This window comes from Eretmochelys imbricata, chromosome 4, assembly GCF_965152235.1.
Source record: "Eretmochelys imbricata isolate rEreImb1 chromosome 4, rEreImb1.hap1, whole genome shotgun sequence".
NCBI lineage: Eukaryota > Metazoa > Chordata > Testudines > Cheloniidae > Eretmochelys > Eretmochelys imbricata.
This window is the reverse complement of record NC_135575.1, coordinates 139580795-139601803: the sequence shown is the minus strand read 5'-3', so window position 1 is coordinate 139601803 and position 21009 is coordinate 139580795. Positions and strand designations below refer to the sequence as shown.

Below are 21009 nucleotides of genomic sequence, written 5' to 3'. Positions count from 1 at the left end.
CTGCCGCTCTCCAGCCGCCGAGATCTGAAAGCAGCGCAGAAGTAAGGGTGGTAATACTGAGACCCCGCTAAAATAACCCTGTGACCCCCTATAACTCCCTTCTGGGTCAGGACTCCCCTGTTTGAGAAACGCTGGTCTCCCCTGTGAAATCTGTATCGTACAGGGTAAAAGCACACAAAAGACCAGATTTCAGGACTCCCCTGTTTGAGAAACGGTGGTCTCCCCTGTGAAATCTGTATCGTACAGGGTAAAAGCACACAAAAGACCAGATTTCAGGACTCCCCTGTTTGAGAAACGCTGGTCTCCCCTGTGAAATCTGTATCGTACAGGGTAAAAGCACACAAAAGACCAGATTTCAGGACTCCCCTGTTTGAGAAACGCTGGTCTCCCCTGTGAAATCTGTATCGTACAGGGTAAAAACACACAAAAGACCAGATTTCATGGTCCGTGACGCTTTTTTCTTGGCCGTAAATTTGGTAGGGCCCTATTGAGACCCAAGACGATGAGAGCTTGGACAAGAGTTTTGGCTGTGTGGATGGAGTCAAAAGGCCGTATTCTAGAGATGTGAGGCAGAAAGAATTGGCATGATTTAGACGTAGCCTGGATGTGAGGATCTAGAGAGAGGCCCAAGGGGAAGATGATGCCCAGGTTACCGACCTGAGTGACAAGTAGAAAGTTGGTGGTGTGGTATCCCCAGCGATTGAGAGAAAGGGCATGGCGCAGAGGGCTTGGGGGGGAGATTAGTCAGATCCACTCCCCCCCTGGACATTGTGAGCCACCGTTTTAGGTTCTGCAGGTGACCTTTGACCTAGAGCATCCCAGGTAAAGAGGAAAGCCTCGCGATGAGCTTCCCCCATGGAAAAACTAAAGCCCTGGGGGGTGAGGGGGTAGGTAACTTAACACGTACTGTGTTCTAGTTGTGTTGAGAAATGCAGCTGGTTTCCCATCCAACAGTTGAAAGCAGAGCAGGTCACGGCCACCAGATCCCTTTCCTTTGATGCGCAGTGCTTTGCTGATCTACTGTCCGATGGAAATGGTTCAACAACTGAGTAAGAAAGCCAGTTTGATCCACATTTTGGTCTTTTTCAAGCCAGAGATCATTATCAGCTTCCCCGGAGCCTGAAAGCCAAACCTCGGAGTGGAGTGCTGCATGGAGGGGTATAGACAGAGGTAGTGACCCAGGTCTAGGGTGACCATATTTCCCAAAGGGAAAACGAGACATGGCATGGGGTTAGCCCAAGGCCCCCCATCTTCTGGCATTGTTGCTCGCCCCAGCCCTGCCTACCCCTGCCCGAGTCTGCCACCCCCCCCCCCGAAGCGAGGCTGGCATCAGAGCTAACCCCCCACCCCCACATGTTCCTCTGCGCCCTAAGTGATCTAAGTTGCGACGGCTGGGACAGGGTTTAAAAAAGGGACTGTCCCGGCCAAAACGAGCTACTTGGCATGGGCGGCGGGTATCATAGCCTGGGGGAGGCTGAGCCTCCCCAAACAGACAGGTGTGGGCCCGCCCACACTCCGCCCCCAGTTCCCCTCCTTCTTCCCGCTCTGCTGGTGGCTCTTCCCTTGTGCCATGGCCCCAGCTGGGGCGGCGCTGCCCGGAGCTCCAGGGCTGGGGAGACTGGGGCCATGCTGCCCGGCGCTCTGGGGTTGGGGGGCTGGGGGCGCTGGCAAGGACCAGCGGCTGCAATGATCTGGGGCAGGGGGGGCAGAAGGCGCGGGGCCTTGGGCAGAATGAGCAGGGCTGGAGGCTAGCCTCCTCGAGCCAGCGGTTCACCCGCCACCCATGCTGCAGGGTCACCCACCCAGGTCTGTAATAGCAGGGGATGGTGTAAGTCAGGACTGAGACACATCGGCAGAGCGGTGTGGGTGCTCTGCACTGCAATAGCAGGGGAACTGCGGGTCAGGATTGAGATGCATTGGCAGAGCAGCTGGGGGAGCCCAGGGCTGGAAAAGCAGCGAATGCTGTAAATCAGGATTTGTCTAGGTTCTGCTTCCCACGGCAGGTGACCCGGGCTTCACTCGGGGTCGTGAGCCCCTTATTTTCTCTGAGCAGCAGATTGACTCACATGTCCATTAAACACCGCTGCGTCTTTGTTTTCTCTGCTTTCGTTTCCTTGGGGACACATTTTCCCAATAATATTTAAAAATCCCTAAATGTCTCATTGACTAAAAAAGGAAGCCACTCTGAAACTGACGTGCAGAGGCTGTTCTTTCATACGGGTGTACCCAAGAGGCCAGAAAAGCTTCCTAGAAGCCTTTATAAAAACAAGTTGTGGCATCATACGCCCAGGGAATTTACATAGCGTAGCATTTACTCTGCACCTATTGAGCAAGTCTGTGTTTAGGCATTTCAGTGTTTGGAGACGCGTTACCAGATGCCAGGTGGTGTCATCAGAACAGAGAAACTGCTCCACTGAAGCACACAAATGGTCCCCGATGCAGTCAGTGGCAGTGCCAGGTAATTCAAAGAAAGCTGTAAACTTGCCTTGTAATACACCTGTGGTAATCCATAGTACTGTGCATCAAGGGAGCAATTTCTTCCTGACCCCAGCTGGGGATCAGCATATGCCCTGAAGCATGAGGTTTGATAGCCCTTTTATCCCAGCTAGTGCAGCTCAGGCTGCTGATCTTATCCATATAAATGTCTAATCCCCCCAGAGGTTTGTTTGTTTTTAAACTTACTAAGCTATTTTCCACAGAGTATTACTGAGGCATCAGTCAGTAGCATGGCACATTATGGTCCTTGGAGTTGATAAAAGGAGAACTCTGATGGAATAAAATTTCCGGCATCCTTAATCTACACCGGGAGGCTTTTGCTGGGGCTGTGTGTTATTCACTATAAGCTCAGCTAGAAAGAGCAGCATGCATTGGGAGGAGACACACTGTTAATAAATATAAAGGCACACCCAATCTAGGGTAAGGCAATAAACAGCACAGCCTAGGGATGGCTGTCTGGAAAGCAGCAAGTTCGAGAAAGACCTCACGGGGGATAGAACGCTGGGTGCGTAGTGAATTAAAATTGCTACCATCACATGTGTATTCATGGAGTCTGTCCAGTTCCTTGTATAACTGGGCCCTTCACTGGCAGCAGAGAGGCCAAGAACTGAGTGGTCCAAGGAGACCAAACAGCTCTCTCGCCCATAGAAGCTAACCCACCCAGGCCAAGGTTGAGGTTCATTTTCAAGAGGTAGCCTTGGTTAAATCTCCTGTGGCCTGTGCTGGGGATAAGGACTTGGCTCTCCAGATGTTGTTGATCTGGCCTCTTCCACCAGCCCCTAAGATACTGAGCATTACTCTGGGGAAATGGACTCGCTATAAGAATATGCACCATGGAGACCCATAATGCAAACGCTGTTCTGCAGACTCCGGCTTTTGCACTGAGACAGGTTCCTAGCACAAATCTCAGGAGCCAGAGCTACCTTACTGTGCTGGGGTTCAACTTATCTTCCTTTCACTTCAGGTATGAATGTTTTGGAGAGTTCTCCGTATGAGCCATTCATCAGGGGCTTTGACTACGTCCGGCTGGCATCCATCACCGCAGGTAGGTGAGCCGGAGCGCATTCTCCTACTTGTTGGCCCAAAGCAGGGTGCTCATTGGGAGGGGGGCCTGCAATCCAGATCTGTGAGGGCCGGAATGACTAGGCCTCTCGCTGCCCCACCGCCATCTGTCGCGCTGCACGGCTCCCTCTAGCATTGTCTGTGCCGAGCATTTCCATGCTAAGCTGTTTAGACAAGAGCACGTCTTCAGGAGAGGCACTTTATATGTTTGGACCAGGGCCATAAAGAGCAAGGGACCAGGGCAGAGTTAGGCAAGGTCTGGATAGGCAGCCTCTGAAGCTCCCCCAGCTGAGGTAGAAAACACCATGACTCTGGGAGAAGAGCTCTGGCCAGAAGAATCCTGCTCTCCTGGTGCCCATCCCCTTCAGGGCAGAGCCGGCTGGCTGGATTTTTAAAAGAGATCAGCAGCCATTGGCCCCATTCAGAGGCCTCAGTGGAAGCAGACTTCTTTGGTAAATCTGGCCCCATGCCTGCCTGATGGGGCAATGGGGTCCAGGTACAGTTCGGGGCAGGGGCACCAAAATGGGGGGGGGGGCTGGCCCCATTACTTTTAAAAGTGGGGGAGCTATGGGTTGGACTAGATGAGCAGGGGGTTGGACTAGGTGACCTCCTGAGGTCCCTTCCAACCCTGATATTCTATGATTCTATGCCCTCCCACCTTTTACTGGCCATAAGGATGAGCGATGGGGGGGAGCGGCAGAGGGGAGCGGGGCCTCAGGTGAAGGGGGGGCTGTGATGGGTTTCCCCTTACCCGGGGTGCCATTTGGAACTGGGGTACCTCTGAGTTGCTCTGACCCACCAGTCTGGGCTCCATTTACACTGCACTGCTGTGCAACCTGCCAAGCCCTCCCCCAGGCTTCAGACTGCACTTTACCAGCACACATACAGGTAGGGACATACCCAGCTGCAGCTACACATGGATGCTGAGATCAGCTCTGCATGGCTAGGCTCAGCTAAGGAACTGCCCAGTTACTCAAGTGCATACCCGCCCCCATTGAGGGTAAACCCCAAAATTGTACCATCTTGAGCTGCACAGAGATTTGTACAGCGTAAACTCATGAAATTGGCCCCCTCCCTCAATGTGGAGGAATATATGCAATAGCTTTCTGCCCCCTCCCACCCAGGTATGAATTCCACACACTGGTTTTAGACAAAACAAAACAAGTTTATTAACTACAAAAGATAGATGTTAAGTGATTATAAGGGGTAGCAAACAGATCAAAGCAGATTACCTAGCAAATAAACAAAACACAATCAAAGCTTAATATACTAAATAAATTGGTTATAAGTAGCAAATTATCACCCTAAATGTTGTTTTATGCAGATTGCAGAGATTCTTGAGGGAAAGCTACACTTGCTTGCAGTTTAAAACTCCAGTTATTCCTTTCACAGGCTAGAAAACTCTCTCGCCTGGGTTCAGCCCTTCTCCCCTAGTTCAGTCTTTTGTTTCTTAGGTGTTTCCAGCAGTCTTCTTTCTTGGGCGGGGAGACAGTGAAGAACAAACCACAATGATGTCACTCCCCTGCCTTAAATAGCTTTGGCATATGGTGGGAACCCTTCATCTCCCAGTTAGATTCCCATGCCCAGTCAGTGGAAAAACACTAATATTATGTTGGAGTCCAGTACCAGGTGACTTGGTCACATGTCTCTGTAGTGCCATAGCAGTCATAAGTCGGAGGCTGTTCTTAATGTCCTCAGGAAGGCTGTCTGGTTTCAATGACTCACCAAAGATATTTTTTGTCTTGATGTAGCATCCTAAATTTAGCAAGAGACTTGGCTTCTTCTTCCATAAAGTCTTCTCTAATTGGCATAAAGTCCCTCCTGCTTTGAGTCTCAAGTTGGCAGAGATGAAAAAGTTTGTCTTCAAATTCTTTTTCTTTGCAGCCAGGAGGAATTTCACTTTATCTCTTTTATCACATAAGGAGATTCATGAGGTCTCAGATGAATTGCCTGATCACTCCTAGCAGGGATTCTCCTGTGAAAAGGGGATCATCTTCCATGCTCAAATCAAGTAGTTTAACAGTGAAATCAGAAAGATGTGGATATTCTTTCCCCCTCACCAATCTCTAATATTTGCAGATAATGTGATTTTTATCTGGTGGCACCTTAGAGACTAACAGATTTATTTGGGCATAAGCTTTCGTGGGTAAAAAACCACCTCTTCAGATGCATGGAGTGAAAATTACAGATGCAGGCATTATATACTGACACATGAAGAGAAGGGAGTTACCTCACAAGTGGAGAACCAGTGCTGACAGGGCCAATTCAATCAGGGTGGATATAGTCCACTCCCAATAATAGATGAGAAGGTGTCAACTCCAGGAGAGGCAAAGCTGCTTTTATAGTGAGCCAACCACTCCCAGTCCCTATTCAAGCCCAAATTAATGGTTCTGCAGTTTCTCACCAGACTCCTTGTTGTTTTTGTGGATGCAGACTAACACAGCTACCCCCGATACTTGATTTTTATCTGGTTTCCGAGGTCTCTCCTTTCCTTTCTAAGACAGTGTTACTCCCAAGTAACCACAGTATTAGTTTTTTGAAGCATTCTCCTTCATGGCTTTGTGCAGGTGTTGACCCTCCTCACTGGAGTAACAGCGTTGCTTTGTGCACTCTTCTATCCAGATTGCTATTCACTGAGACATTCCTGTGCTTGAGATTCTGCTCTTTGCTTGCACTGGTGTACTTCAAGGGTGGTTTTGCTGACGCCAATGGAGTTCCACCCTTTAGAAGTGAGTGGAGATAGGCCCGTTGACTCTGCATTTCCTGGTAGAGACGACATCGAGATTTGAAAGGCATCAGATTTGCTCTGACTTTTCTTCCAGTGATGATCTCAGGCTGGGGGATATTATTATAGATTCATAGAATCTCACGGTTGGAAGGGACCTCAGGAGATCATCTAGTCCAACCCCCTGCTCAAAGCAGGACCAATCCAGATCCCTACATGGTCCCCTCTAGAATTGAACTCTCAACCCTGGGTTTAGCAGGCCCATGCTCAAACCACTGAGCTATTCCTCCCCCGATTATTGATTATTATTATTATTATTATTTGTCATTTGAATTATCGTAGTGCCTAGGTGCCCCAGTCAGTTGACAGCTCTTCGCAAAGATGGCCCCATCAGTCCACCAAATCTTCTGGAGACCATTGCCTGAGAACATCCTCCAGTGACTTGCTCTTGAATGTTGGCTTCTTCAGTCATTCACCTTGCTTCTCGCTGTAGCTCCAGGACAATTACAGTCGTGTAGCATTCACAGCCCTCCAGTTGTTTCCGTGAGGGTGGTCTGGTCACGCTGGTGAAAATCCTCAAAAGCAGCCTTGAAGCACAGTCTCCATGTTGGAAACTAGTGTACACACACAGTCAGAGAGCCCTGTGCCACTATAGTCTGCAAACTTCATTAAGGCCTCAGAACAGTGCAGTTCCCAATGGAGATGACTCTCATCACCATCAGGTTTGGCTCCAATCGGGTAGGACGTATGGCTACAACACCTTAAATCAGGGTGGGATTAGGTTGTGACCCCGTCCAGAGCCGGCAACTTTCCCAGACCCTGTGCAGTTTGCATGGCCTTGGCCCCCGTTCTCTGCCACCTCTAGCAAACTCTCCCCTTTCCCTCAGGCCCCATGTCCATTCCCAGCCTTGACCTTGGATGTCGTCTGAGGAGGTGGGGGAGTGGTCTTTCCCTTCTCTGCTCATACGTGATACAGGGTGGTCCCTTCCCCAGCTTCCGGGGTGGGAGCATGTCATAAAGCCTGAGCCTCCTCCACTCTCAAATGCTGGAGTATGCAGCGCCCCAGAAGCCTTCCCTAGCAACTGTGCAGCAGGGATTATGGGATGTCCAATCGAGCATATGGTTGTCATGGAATCCCAGTAGGCATCCTAAACTGTCGATGAGCTGTGGAGACACAGCTGCCAGCTGGCTCATCCCACTGGGCCTGGATCATGGCACTTTCGTAGGGCTGGGTGTTGGTTAGGGGTAAGCTCGCTGACGGTGCTGTACTTGTCCAGTTGAATAGAGAACTGGCCTGATGTCACTATCAGACTGTACAGTGTAACGACAACCAGGTGTGGAGAGATGGTGTAGGGTAGTAGTTAGAACAGGAGACTGGCTGGGTGTCAGGATTCTTGGGGTCTGCTCGCAGCTCTGCCACAGACTGTGTGACCTGGGGCATTTCACCTCTGTACCTCTAAAAGTGGGGAGTAATGGGCGCATCCCGTCCACTATCCTGGCCAGTATCCGAAGCTAAAGCTGGCAGAAAAATAATCAGACAGGCAGAAAGAATTCCTTCCTGGCCCCTGGGGTGGTGATTTGACACTGTTGCATGGGGTTAGATGAACTTAGCTGAGGTTGTTTAGCTACGGATGTTATCGCTGATCATGAAGTTCTCCAGCCTCTCTTTAAATCCAGCTCCACTCTTTGACCCTCTGGCCTTTGGAAGCTGCAAATCCCACAGTCTGGCTCCCTGCTGCGTGGAGAAATATCTCTCTGTATTGACCTGCCCCTGACCTCACCGAGCAGCCCCCTTGTTCTCGGACGGACAAGGAGGGCAGGGAAGGAACAGATTCTTTCTGTAACTGATCTGCACTCAAATTCCCGCAAACTCTCCACCTTTCAAGGCTACCCTCTGCTGGCTTCTTCCCACGCTACCATACATCTCAACCTCCCGCTCCTCGTTCTGCCAGCACGGCAGCCTCTTTTGCTCACTCGTCCCTGTTCTCCCCCAAACCAACATCTCCCTTGCTGCCCCGCAAGGGTGGGAACCAACTTACACAGCCACGACCCTGTCCTCCGTCAGAACCTTTCTCAAAGTCGTCCCAGCTGCGACGCCATCCTCCGGCTAATGGCTGGGCAGGTGGCCTATTACCAAGCCACCCGTCTCTCTTGTGCTCTTCTCTTATGAAAGACTCTGATGCCTCTAATTTGTACACTTTGCTGTGAAGCTATGTGACCTTGTGGGCTTGTCTCTGTCAGGCTCCCACCTCTCCCACCCCTGCTGTGTTCTGCAGACCCCTGTTGGGTCTTGACCCTGTTTAGATTGTGAGGGCCTTGGGCAGGGACTGTCTTTCATGGTGCGCTTTTTACAGCCGGTGGGAGAGGAAGGATGGTTGAGCAGTTAGGATGCTAGCTTGGGACTCAGGAGATGCGGGCACAGATCTCTGCTCTGCCACAGACTTCCTGGGTGACCCTGGGCAAGTCACTATGTCTTTCTGTGCCTCAGTTTTCCATCTATACAATGGGAATAACAGTGCTGCCCTGCCTCACAGGGGTGTGGTGAGGATTAATATATTGAACAGTGGGGAGGTGCTCAGATATGAGGGTGTCTAAGGACCTTGCACCCAGTACAGTGAGGCTCTAATTCTGAATGGGTCCTTTCAGTGCTACTGTGCCAGAAACACGTGCTTTGCTAGTCTCCACAAACTCCAGCCCCGTGCGTTACTCCCAGTGAGGGCACAATAGTCTGAAATAGCGTTATTAGCACAGAGTCACAGGGAACTGGAGCTTTCGTTAAGCCCGTCACAGAAATAAGGGCCAGTCATGATGGTGTGGGGGGTGGAATCCTGGCCTCACTGAAGTCCATGGCAAAAGATTTCATCCAGCTTGAGCTGCCCTTTGGGGAAATTATACCAGTCACGCCCCCATTGTGCCTCGCAATGCACTGTAACAGGCCTGCCCACCTAAATGTATACGCCTCTCACAGCCCTGGCCAGTCCTGGGAGACCCACCCCATCCCAGGGGCTCAGCCCACCCTTCGGAAATACTGGCTTACCCAAATGGAGTGTTTGCACTTGTCTTTAGTGGTAGTAGGTTCTGGATGAGGAATTGCCAGCCTGAATCAGCCCTAATGTCCATCTAATCCAGTATCCCATCTCCACAGTGGCTAAATGCCTCCGAGGAAGGGGCAGGAAACAGCACTCTTTGTAAAGAACTCCTCTGCATCCTGCTGCGTGCTGTTCCTCAGATACCCACCACTGGCATCATCTATAGCCCACTGACATTCACAGGCATCTTCAGTGCTCACGGGCTCAGGCCCCACCGTGCCCTAGTCTCCCTCACAGCACTTCTGGCAGGGTTCTGGCAGAGTTCATCAAATCACTTGGAAAGCAGTTGGACATGCTCTCTTGAAAGGCGCCACAGAGTAAAGTGTTGTGACAAATAATCTTAAGGAGGTCACTTTTTCACCAGTTTACAATATTTGCAGACAGCCTTCATTTGTCCTTTTGGGGCGTGTGGCGTGGCTTGGGGTGCAGCTTGGGCCAGGATGCCTGGGTTCCACTCCCACCTCTGCCAGCCACTGATTCGCTATATGGCTTGTTTCCTCTCTACCTGTGCCTGGGTGCCCCTCCTCTGTAATCTGAGGGTGGGGGGCAGTTGTTCTTCTCCATCTCGCAGGGGAGTTGTGAGGCTTACTTCATGTTTGCAACAGGCTTTGAGATCCTGGAACAGGGCAAAGATTTAGACTTGTGGGGTTCTGGGGGAGTGAAATTTCCCGAGTGGTCTGTGATGCGACGCGCATGATTTTGCAGAAGCCTGGCATGTGTGCGTAGCCATGACATGTTGCACCAATAGGCAGAGCTGGCAATGCCAGGAAAGGTACTGCCAGCAGGGGTGTGGGGAGCTGGCTCTGCCAGGTCCAGGATAGTCAGAGGGGTCAAGCATCTGGCACTGCCAGGTCAGGGATAATCAACGGGGGCTAGCTGGGGAAGAGCTGGAACTCACATATCAGGGATAGCCTGCAGGGGCTGGGGGAGGGGAGCATGGGGGCTGGCACTGCCAAGTCTGGGATAGCCAGCAGTCCATCCCCCGCCTGCTGCCTGATTGGCGCTTTCTCACCCATCTCCTCTCTGGCAGCAGCCCTGCCTCCCTAGCCGGAGCCACTCCTTCCCCCTCCGGAGGTGACAGCTGCTTCCACTGCCAGCTCAAGATCGGAGTGAGGGGGACAGGCTGAGTGGGGATGAGGGCTCTCAGCACAGCTGGGGAGGTGATATTTGCTTCAATCCAGAGTCTTAACCTGGCCCGGACCTGGCCTGTGACCAGAAACTCCCCCTCCTTCCTGGAAGAGCGCCCCCCACTGCACGTGCTAGGCGAGCTAGTTTTTTAACAGCCTCGTCAGGGCTAAATTATTAACCGCAGGGTGAATCCCAGCTCCTCTTGCTCCCCGGGCTCTGGGTTAACCAGGGGGCAGCCCCGCTGTCCTCCGAGGGCTGGAGGCCCCTCGGGTGCTGGTGTTGCGAAGGCCACCGCTAAGCTTTGTTGGGGTCTCCCGGCCACGCAGGTTCCGAGAACGAGGTGACGCAGGTGAACCGCTGTCTGGATGCTGCCAAGGCCTGCAACGTGGATGAGATGTGCCAGAGGCTGAGGACGGAGTACGTCTCCTTCTGCATCCGGCGCCTGGCCCGGGCCGACGCCTGCAACCGCTCCAAGTGCCACAAGGCCCTGCGCAAGTTCTTCGACCGCGTGCCCCCCGAGTACACGCACGAGCTGCTCTTCTGCCCCTGCGACGACACAGCCTGCGCCGAGCGCCGCCGGCAGACCATTGTCCCTGCCTGCTCCTACGAGTCCAAGGAGAAGCCCAACTGCCTGACCCCCCTGGATTCCTGCCGGGAGAACTACGTCTGCAGGTAACACTTGCGCAGCACAGTGGGGCCCACCCCATGGAGGGCCTGGTCCAACCCACTGAAGCCTGAGGGGAGTCCTTCCAGTGACTCCATGGTGGAAGCAGGCCCTAAAGTGAGACCCTCTGCTCCGGGGGCTAAAGCAAAGGGTTGGCTAGGAGGAGCCCAGGGTCAAACGTAGGGTGAGATGCTCATGGTGCATTCTTGAGGCAAATCGCTTGGATTGTCCCCCTTTTGCCTCAGGTATGTATGGTAGCTGGAAAGCTGGGAGGTAAAGCTAATGTCAGGCTGTATTAATTGCATCTGTTGTCTCAAGGATCCCAAAGCAATTTACAAGCGCTCCCGGCTAAGCCTCTCAGCAGGCATTTGACCTTTGTTACCGCTAAGGGGTAAACTAAGGAACAAAGAGGTCCAGCACTTGCCCGAGGTTATGCAGTGAATCAGGGAGCAGTGCCCAACCCTGCTGACTGCAAGGCGCATGTCTACCCACTAGGCAACACCACCTCTCTGTGTAGGGAAACAGGAAGGAAGAGCCTCACTAGGAACCAGATGCTGAGCTCCTGTGCGTGACCAGGAGGGATAATGGGGAGGGGTGCACACTGTACCCATCACTAGCAAATGGGGTGGGGGCCCTCAGGAACTGTGGCAGACTGCAGGGCCATTCAGTGGCTTGCCTATATCTCCAGCCCCGCCTTTAACCCTAGCAGCATCAGAAAGGGAGACAGCACCTGGTCACAGAAAATGGCTCTTGACTGAGACGCCCTTGGCAGGATTGGACTCGGTCTCAAGGCGTCTGTTTATGGACCTGCTAAGAGAAGTCAGAGCCGGAACTCGAGTGTTGTTCTCGCTGGTGCTGTTATGAAGAATGGGAAATAACTGCTAAGGGTGGGCAGGGTGTGTGTGTGAGAGAGAGAGAGAGAGGAAGAGAGAGAGAAACTACTGAGTTTTCCTGGGCCAAAAATAATTTGTGAGGGGTTGGTTTTGGTCCCTTTGTCATTTCTCTCCAGAGACCTCTATTAAAAGCCACAAAGCTTCAGAAGAGTTTCCCTGGAAAGGCCACGATGCACGATGTGTGCCAGGCTTTCCATAGCTGCCTTCTTTCAAGGAGGTTTATCCCTGCTCCAAGATGCCTTCCCCAGCTCTTTGGTGGAGTTGCTGCTTTTATGTGTCTACGCTGCAGTCCTGGAGTGCGATCAAAGCTTGAGTAGACATCCCTGAGCTACCTTGAATCTAGCTAGCCAGGGAAGCTGAAGCAGCATGAGTTTCAGCATGGATTAGCTGCCCAAGTAATTACTTAGTAATTACTTAATTGCACAAGCTTGAACAGTGTGATACAGCGTGGCCAGAAGGCAGCAGGAGAGTGATATAGGAGAGATATGTAAATCCCAGGATGAGGAGAAGCCTTATTCCCTGTAGAGGGAAGAAAGGTTTCTATAGATTAATTAAAAGCACCTGAAGCTAATTAGAGCACTTGAAGCCAGTCACCTGATAAAACCCCCCTGCTTCAATCAACTGGGGGAAGGAGTTGGAGCAGTTTGGGAGGAGTTGGAGCAGTGCTGTGGTGGGCTAGAAGACAGACCCTAGGTAGAGAGACACCTGGTTTGTGCAGAGGGAGGGTAGGAAGCCCCACAAGCTGAAGGGCAGGAGAGGGAAGTAGCCCAGGGGAAGGAAGCACTAGTTCAAGTGATTTACCACTATCCCTAGGGCCCCAGGGCTGGGACCGGAGTAGAGGGAGGGCCTGGGTCCCTCCCTCTCCACTACCCTTCTCTGGGTTACTAGTGGGACAGTAAATACCCTAGTTCAGGGGCAGGAAACTGTGCCCTGAAAGTCCTCCCCCCCCGCCGGCCCCGAAGAGGAAGTGTGGGACCCATCGTAATCATACTGGCAATTTGCCACAACAGTCAGAGCTGAAGTCCATGTTGTTGTTTTACTGTTCTGGGACCTGGGCTAGCTGGGTTAAGCTAGCTTGGGGATGTCTTCATGAGCTGCAATCACACCCTGTGACTGCAGCGTAACCGCGCCCTTGGAGGGCAAAGAGGTGTGCGCACGGCATCCCGAGCTTTTTCAGAACGGGGACCAACTTCTGTCCCCTCATTCAGAGTTGCCAGCTCCTGCGATTTCATTGCTTGTGTTGTGCTACTTGGTGGTGGTTTTTGGACAGCCCCATCTGCTGGAATCCAAAGCTTGCACGAGACTCTCACTTTTATTCATGAACGCTAAGTCTCCAGCCTTCATGACTGCAAAGAAAAGCTTGAAAATAAGACCCAAGTGTACCCCGAAGGCCCCCAAATTAGAAGGCAAATAAAATGAACACAATGTTGTTATTTGCGCTGGAAGGGGATTTTAGTGGGGGTAGTTGTGTACTTAATGGGGAACCCTACCCACCATGTAACGGTGTGGCCCAATTTCTATAACCCTCTCCCCCCCCACATCCTGTTCATCTAGCCTCCTGGTTCGCATCTCGCCCCTGTGGCACAGTATCTGCCATTAGAGAATGAATGTGCTATCCCATGTGGCTGAAAGCGCCTGGTCCATGCTTGGGCACTGCTGCACTGTAAGTAAATAATGATAGCAATCAAATGGATACATTCCAACTTAACCAAAGAGCCGGCAGTGGTAAAATTCTCCCTTTCGAGAATGCTGGTACTTTGCGTGTGATATAATGCCAGCCACTTCCTGGGAGGCAGAGCTGCCTAGTAGTTGGATCAGGATACTGGATATTGGCCCTCCTGGCTTCTATTTCCAGTTCTGCCAGTGACTTCCTGGACAAATCAGTTACAATGGGGATGATAGTGTCTCTTTCATGGCAGCATGGGGAGGGTGAAATTATGTTTTAAAAAATCCTTTTAGATGAAGGACACTATATGTACGTGGGCAGGTGTGTCAACACTTGTGTGTGTGTGTTAGTTATTATTTTCATTATAGCTACTTTCATCCCTAAGGTTCTCAAAGAACTTTACAGATTAGAGAGAGAGTTACTTTACCCACCCTGCTGCAGCTCTTTCTGGGGTAGAGCCCATTAACCACCCTGCAGCACTTAGCTTTTAAAGAGGAGGAATGACAAATAATTTCTCCAATTGAAACTGCAGGGGGAGCAGAACATAATTCCCCACATTGGAATTTCCACCATAGGAATTTTAATGACTGAGTGGCTAGACCCTCTGGCTTAAGTTTTATCTGAAAATGGCAAACCAGGGGAGCCAGCAGCCATTACTCCAGGTACTATAGGATTTCACACAGCTAGCCAGTGGATCTGAAATTTAGCAGTGTTTACTCCCCCCCTGGGGAAACACAAATAAGCTAGGCTGATGGGGAAAGGGAGGTGCAGAGGGGACTGTGTTGATTTCCTGGAGGATGGGAACGATTTCACAGCCTTAAAATAGCACAGCTGTTAATTAGCTAGTTCGTTGGTCTCCAATCGGATAATAAATGTATCCTCTGGAGCCAACGTCCGAAGCAGCAAGGAAATGTGAGATCCGGTCAAAGTCTGCAGAAGGCACAGAAACCAAAATGAGAGCCATGAACAAAAGCACAGCTCTTTAAAGAAACAGAGTAAAATAATACCGGGTTAACCCCATTTTATACCCCGCTATCACCCCTTGAATTCAAAGTGATCCGGGTAGTCGGCAACCCTTGTGCACACACATGCTAGCTTAGAGACTAACCAATTTATCTGGGCATAAGCTTTTGTGGGCTATAAGCCACTTCATCAGATGCATGGAGTGGAAAATACAATAGGCAGGTATAAATATACAGCACATGACAAGATGGGAGTTGCCTTACCAAGTGGGGGGGTCAGTGCTAACGAGGCCAATTCAATTAGGGTGGATATGGCCCATTTCCAACAGTTGACAAGAAGGTGTGAGTCTCGTTAACAATACAAAAAGTAATTTTCCCTCTGTTGATATTCACCCCCTTCTTGTCAACTGTTGGAAATGGGCCACATCCAAGCTGGCTGAAATCCCACCAGCTGATGGCTAAAGAACAACAAAAGAGTGTCATTGACTTAAAACGGTTGACCACTGAAATGTAATCGCTCCAGAAAAGATGAGAGCTCCTATCCAGGAGAGCTAGTTTGTCAGTGGAGAGGTCACCTTGGCAATAAAGTCACCTGGCAAGGGTCTCTGCTCGCCTGGGGGAGCTGGCAAGGGGAGGGTCACCTGGTACAGGAGTCTGGATCTGTTTGGCCATTTTCAGCAGCTCACACTGATGGGAGCTGATATAGCCTTATGAGGCAGTGGAAACCTGCCTTCTTGAGACTGGCGGGGACACCGCAACTATATGTGAAAGGAAGTGTAGAGTCAAATACAGTAAAAGTCTTAAATGACTCCAACAGTACCACAGAATCTCTGGATAGAAATTCCATGCTTGAATAGCACGAGTATCGCAGTAGGAATAAACTTCTGACCAGCCTGGTGATGGTGACTGAAAAATGCTCAGGGTGATTAGAGATGCTACAAAAACAGAAAACCCAATAATAATGGGGGATTTCAACTATCTCCATATTGACTGGGAACATGTCGCCCCAGGACAGGATGGAGAGAGAAAACGTCTAGACACCATTAATGACTGATTCTTGGAGCAACTGGTCCTGGAACCTGGAAGGAGAGAGGCAATTCTTGATTTAGTCCTGAGTGGCGCACAGGATCTGATCCAAGAAGCTGAACCGCTCGGTAATAACCATGATGCAGTTAAATTTAACATCCTTATACGGAGGAAAATGCCAAAGAAACCCACCACAGTAGCTTTTAACCTCAAAAGGGGAAGTAAACAAAAATGAGGAAGCTAGTTAAATGGAAATTAAAAAGAACAGTCACAGGAGTAAAATGCCTGCAAGCTGCTTGGAAACCTTTTAAAAGCATCATAATAGAGGCTCAATCTAAAGGCATTGCCCAAATCACACAAAACGGTAAAAGACTCCTCCCCCCTCCCCAAAAAAACCAAAAATAAACAGTTAGATACCAAAAGGCATCCTTTAAGAATTGGAAGTGAAATCCAACTGAGATAAATAGAAAGGACCATAAACTCTGGCAAGTCAGGTGTAAATGTATAATTAGGCAGGCCAAAAAAGAATTTGAAGAGCAGCTAGAAAAAGAAATAAACCAACAGCAAAAATAAAAATAGTGTATCTGAAGCAGGAAGCCTGCCAAACAATGGGGCCACTGGACAGTTGAGATGCTAAAGGAGCACTCAAGGAAGAGAAGGCTGTTGCGGAGAAGCTAAATGAATTCTTTTAATCGGACTTCACTGTAGAGGATGTGAGGGAGAGTCCAGGACCATTCTTTTTAGGTAACAAGTCTGAGGAACTATCCCAGGTTGAGGTGTCAGTAGAAGAGATTTTGGAACAAATTGAAAAATTAAACAGTAATAAGTCACCAGTGTTGGACTGAGATTCACTTACTCAGCAGAAGGGTCTAACAAATCTTTATTAAGGCAAAACACTCGGCAAGTAGTGATCAATTTCTCACCAATGGGAAACTCATTGGAATGATCTCATCACAGTTGCCTCCAGCACTGGATAATTTAGTTTCAACTTTCCTTTGTTATACAAACTTATTTATAACTTTCGGTTATCTTTTGTTATGTATTGGTCTCTCATTTCCATGTTAACTCTCCTCACCCACCAGTACAGGTTTAGCGTTAGTTCAAACCGTTCAATTCTAGCTTTTTAGTTACTTTCTCTTTTTTTCCTTTTTGTTGTCACAGACATGATTATGCTTCAATTTCTTACACATAGGCAGTTCTGCTTATGCTTATGCCATTAAATGTTATCAGCGCAGACTCTTAAAATCCACAGCAGGCTTCTGTCAGGCCTAAATATGCCTACACTCCCCACTGGGAAGCCATAAAATCCTTTCTAAGGCTTCATCAAAGCCTGCATTTCATATACTCTTCTCCTTCCCAGCTGCCTAACCAAGCTCCTATCCTTCTAAATCGATGCGATTAACACTTCTGCTAGTTTGACTTGCACAAAGCCCATTGGTATCCTGCATACTCACGGATTTTCCCCAATGTCGTATACTAACTCCTACCATGGCCCATTTCCCAGTGGATCCTATTTCACGTGGAATATTTCGACTCTCCTGCTTTAAGGTCCACAGACATTCTGGATGTCTTTCCGTTAAGGCCTGCACATTCAATGCAATTGTTGTATGACATGGCTTAGCTGCTCAGGGCAGTACCAGTCAGGGGGCCACCAGCTGATACATTGTGGAACTCATGCTGGGGAACTGGGAAAAATTGCCTTGTCCTCTATTCGGGTAAGTTTTCTTGGATCTAAGCAGAACATTGGCCAGTCATAATAACATGTTTGTGTCCCATATTGGAAGTGCCCTACCCAACAGGGTACACAATATTTGCCTTCTCCAGCTTTTGCCACCTTGGTTTGACCTTGTCCCCATTGCCTCATCCCTACTGTGCAATTCTGGTTTTTTTGCCAGCATATGGACCCACATGTCGGCAACGTACTCTGCAGTACATCACAATGACATAACCAGGTACCATGCCTCTTGGAACAACATGAAGTATCTGGGGCTTTCCGGCTCTCCCCCCACCACCCCCCACATCCATGTTTCATCAAGCTTGCACCTTTTCTCAGCATAACAGACCATTGAGCAGCGCCTAACCCTGCATCAAGCTCCTTCTGTTTTTGTCCATTGTTCTAGCATCTTCTCTGTTATGAACCTAGGTACTTCCCCACCTTGAATTTCCTTTTGTCCTACCTGTGTAGCTCCTGTATTAGGAAGCTGCCATCCCATGAGCAGGTAAATCACCTTTGATATGTGAGGTTGGTTCAGGATTTTTCCCATTTCATTGATTGCTGCTTCGACTTCCCTAAACACCTGTCCTGTTATCCTAAAATCCTGAATATCCTTTAAATCCTCCCCATATCCTCATTCTGTTGTTTATTTAACTTTAACAGATTCTGTAACCGAAATCTCATTTTCTGATTTTCCTCCCACAATACTGTGATATCCATATGAACAAATGCTGAAGTTCCCAAAGCTCCAGCTCCTTATAGGGTTCCTATGTCTCTTTTATCTCCTTTTCTCTGCCTCAGTACTTTCTAAGGCCACCAAATTTCCTCCAATTCCACCCCATCCATCTAGCTTTTTAGTCACTTTATCTTCTCTTGGTCTCACAAACATGATTATTCCGCAATTTCTTACACATAGGCAGTTCTACTTATGCTTACACTGTTAAACATTATCAGAACAGATTCTTAAAATCTTGGCTTCTGTCAGGTCTAAATATGCCTTCTCCCCCAACAACCAGGACCAGATGCTATTCACCCAAGAGTTCTGAAGGAATTCAGATATGAAATTGCAGAACTACTAGCTGTGGTATATAATCTATCGCTTAAATCAGCCTCTTTACCAGATGACTGGAGGATAGCTAATGTACTGCCCACTTTTTAAAAAAGGCTCCAGAGGCAATTACAGGCCAGTAAGTCTAACTTCGGTACCTGGAAAGTTGGTTGAAATGATAGTAAAGTACAGAATTATTACATACATAGGTGAACATAATATGTTGGGGGAAGAGTCAACACGGCTTTTGTAAAGGGAAATCATGCCTCACCAATCTATTAGAATTCTTTGAGGAGGTCAACAGTCATGTAGACCAGGGTGATCCAAGTATGATATACTGTACTTGGGCCTTCAGAAAGCCTTTGAGAAAGTTCCTCAACAAAGGATCTTAAGCAAATTAAGAGGAATAAGAGGGAAGGTCCTCTCATGCGTCAGTAACTGATTAAAAGATAGTAAACAAAGAGTAGGAATAAATGGTCAGTTTTCAAAGTGGAGAAATGTAAACAGGGGGAGGGGGGAATATCTGTACTAGGACCAGTGGTGTTCAATATATTAATAAACAATCTGGAAAAAGGGGTAAACAGTGAGATGGGAAAGTTTGCAGATGATCTAAAAAGAAATATTAGAATTGGAAGAAGAATAGAGAAATACAGCACAAATTATTAGGGGCATGGAACAGCTGCCATATGAGGAGAGATTTAAAAAACTGGGACTGTTCATCTTTGAAAAGAGATGATTCGGGGGCAATATGCTAGAGGTCAATGCCATCATGAATGGTGGAGAGAAAGTTAATAAGAAAGTGTTATTTACCCCTTCACATGACACAAGAACCAGGGGTCACCCAATGAAATTAATAGGCAGCAGATTTAAAACAAACAAAAGGAAGAACTTGTTCACAAAATGTACAGTCCATCTGTGGAACTCATTGCCAGGGGATGTTGTGAAGGCCAAAATTATAACTGGGGTAAAAAAGAATTAGAGACATTCCTGGAGGTTAGGTCCATCAATGGCTATTAGCCCAGATGGTCAGGGATGCAACCCCATGCTCTGGGTATCCCTAAGTCTCTCACTGCCAGAAGCTGGGACTCGGTGACTGGGGCAGGATCACTTGATAATTGCCTTCTTCTGTTCATTCCCTCTGAAGCACCTGGCATTGGCCATCGTCAGAAGATTGGGCTCGATAGACCATTGGTCTGACCCAGTATGGCCGTTCTTAGCTATTCACTTTAGGTCGTTTAGGACATAAGTCAGCGAGCATATCAGTGGGCCTATTTATATGCAAGTGCAGTGAATGCAGCAAGTTAAGTAGCGGTGACATTTCCCTTTACGCTCTCTGTCCAATGCAGGTCCCGATATGCAGAGTTTCAGTTTAACTGCCAGCCTTCCCCACAGTCTGCGACTGGCTGCAGGAGGGAGAACTACGCTGCCTGTCTGCTGGCGTACACAGGAATCATAGGTATGAGACTGTGCCCTTCCGTTGTTTCTCCTCTTCTCTCTCACCTCCCGTTCTGGACCATTGCCAGCCGCTCAGATCAAATGAGCACGCTCCATGTCCCTTCTGCCTCTTGCATCCTCACTGACAACAGAGATTCTGCAATCAGAGCTCCTCTGATAATCCCGGTGAGGATGCCCATGAGCCAGATGAGAATCCAGCTTGCTCTCCCATCACTGCGCTGGCTCTGCAAGGCTAACAGGTAACAAGTCACTTGGGTGGGTCAGCAGAAAAAGCAGATTTGACTCAAAGGGACCCAGGAAGCAGATCCCAGGTCTGGTCCTAATGGGTGAAAAGGTGTCACTCCTTAATCCTCACCTGAGAGGTACCTGCCCATGCTCCGTATAGTGTACAGTACATGATATCAAGATACTTAAAGATTTCATGTTGAATGCTCCCAAACAACAAAGGCAAGCGTGGCATATTTTTGGAACATCAGTCCCCACTCCCCCATGTTTCCAGATCCTGTGCATCCATGGATTGGCAGTCCCAGGTCATCAGGCAGACCCCGTCTGCCAATCACGTCACAGCCACCGCTGGTGGAGCCAGGTATAAGCCAGGTATAAACCTTCCTCCACGCCCCTCCATTGGCTTCAGAGGGCTTTGGCTCAGGCCTGAGATGGGAGCTCTCAGTATAGCATGACTCAGTCTGGAAAAGCCAGCTGACTGCTGCTGGAGCCTAGGAAGTGGGCTAGGGAAATGGGGAGGAGAGGCTAGTCTGGGCATATCCTGAACTTTTAGAGACTATGGAGCCATTCAGTATTAATCCTCCCTTACTGGAGCCTTGACCTGTCCATGGCTATGGGCAAAGTCTCTGTCTGAACAAGACTGTGTGGAAGTCTAGGGTTGCTGCGTACCCCAGGGCTACACACCAGGCAGACTAAGGACTCCAGGAAGACCTACAGTGTTGTAGCACAGGGAGTGAAGTGAGGGTGTAATGTCACTAGCTGAGTGCATCACCCTGGCCTCTAACCATGGGCTGTGCTGGGTATGTGAACAGAGCAGAATCGACCTGGAAACATGGCCAGGAAAGAAGCAAGGTTC

The 21009-nt window shown here is 49.3% G+C and overlaps 1 protein-coding gene across 1 annotated transcript in view; it reads left to right on the top strand.

Annotated features, from left to right (window-relative positions):
* The window catches only part of GFRA4 (GDNF family receptor alpha 4), a 44261-nt gene that overhangs the window by 14810 nt on the left and 8442 nt on the right, over window positions 1-21009 (top strand). The window contains exons 2-4 of the mRNA XM_077816189.1: window positions 3461-3541; window positions 10827-11172; window positions 19820-19929. Of these exons, the coding sequence (XP_077672315.1) occupies window positions 3461-3541; window positions 10827-11172; window positions 19820-19929 (537 nt within the window). The remainder of the gene's footprint in view (window positions 1-3460; window positions 3542-10826; window positions 11173-19819; window positions 19930-21009) is intronic.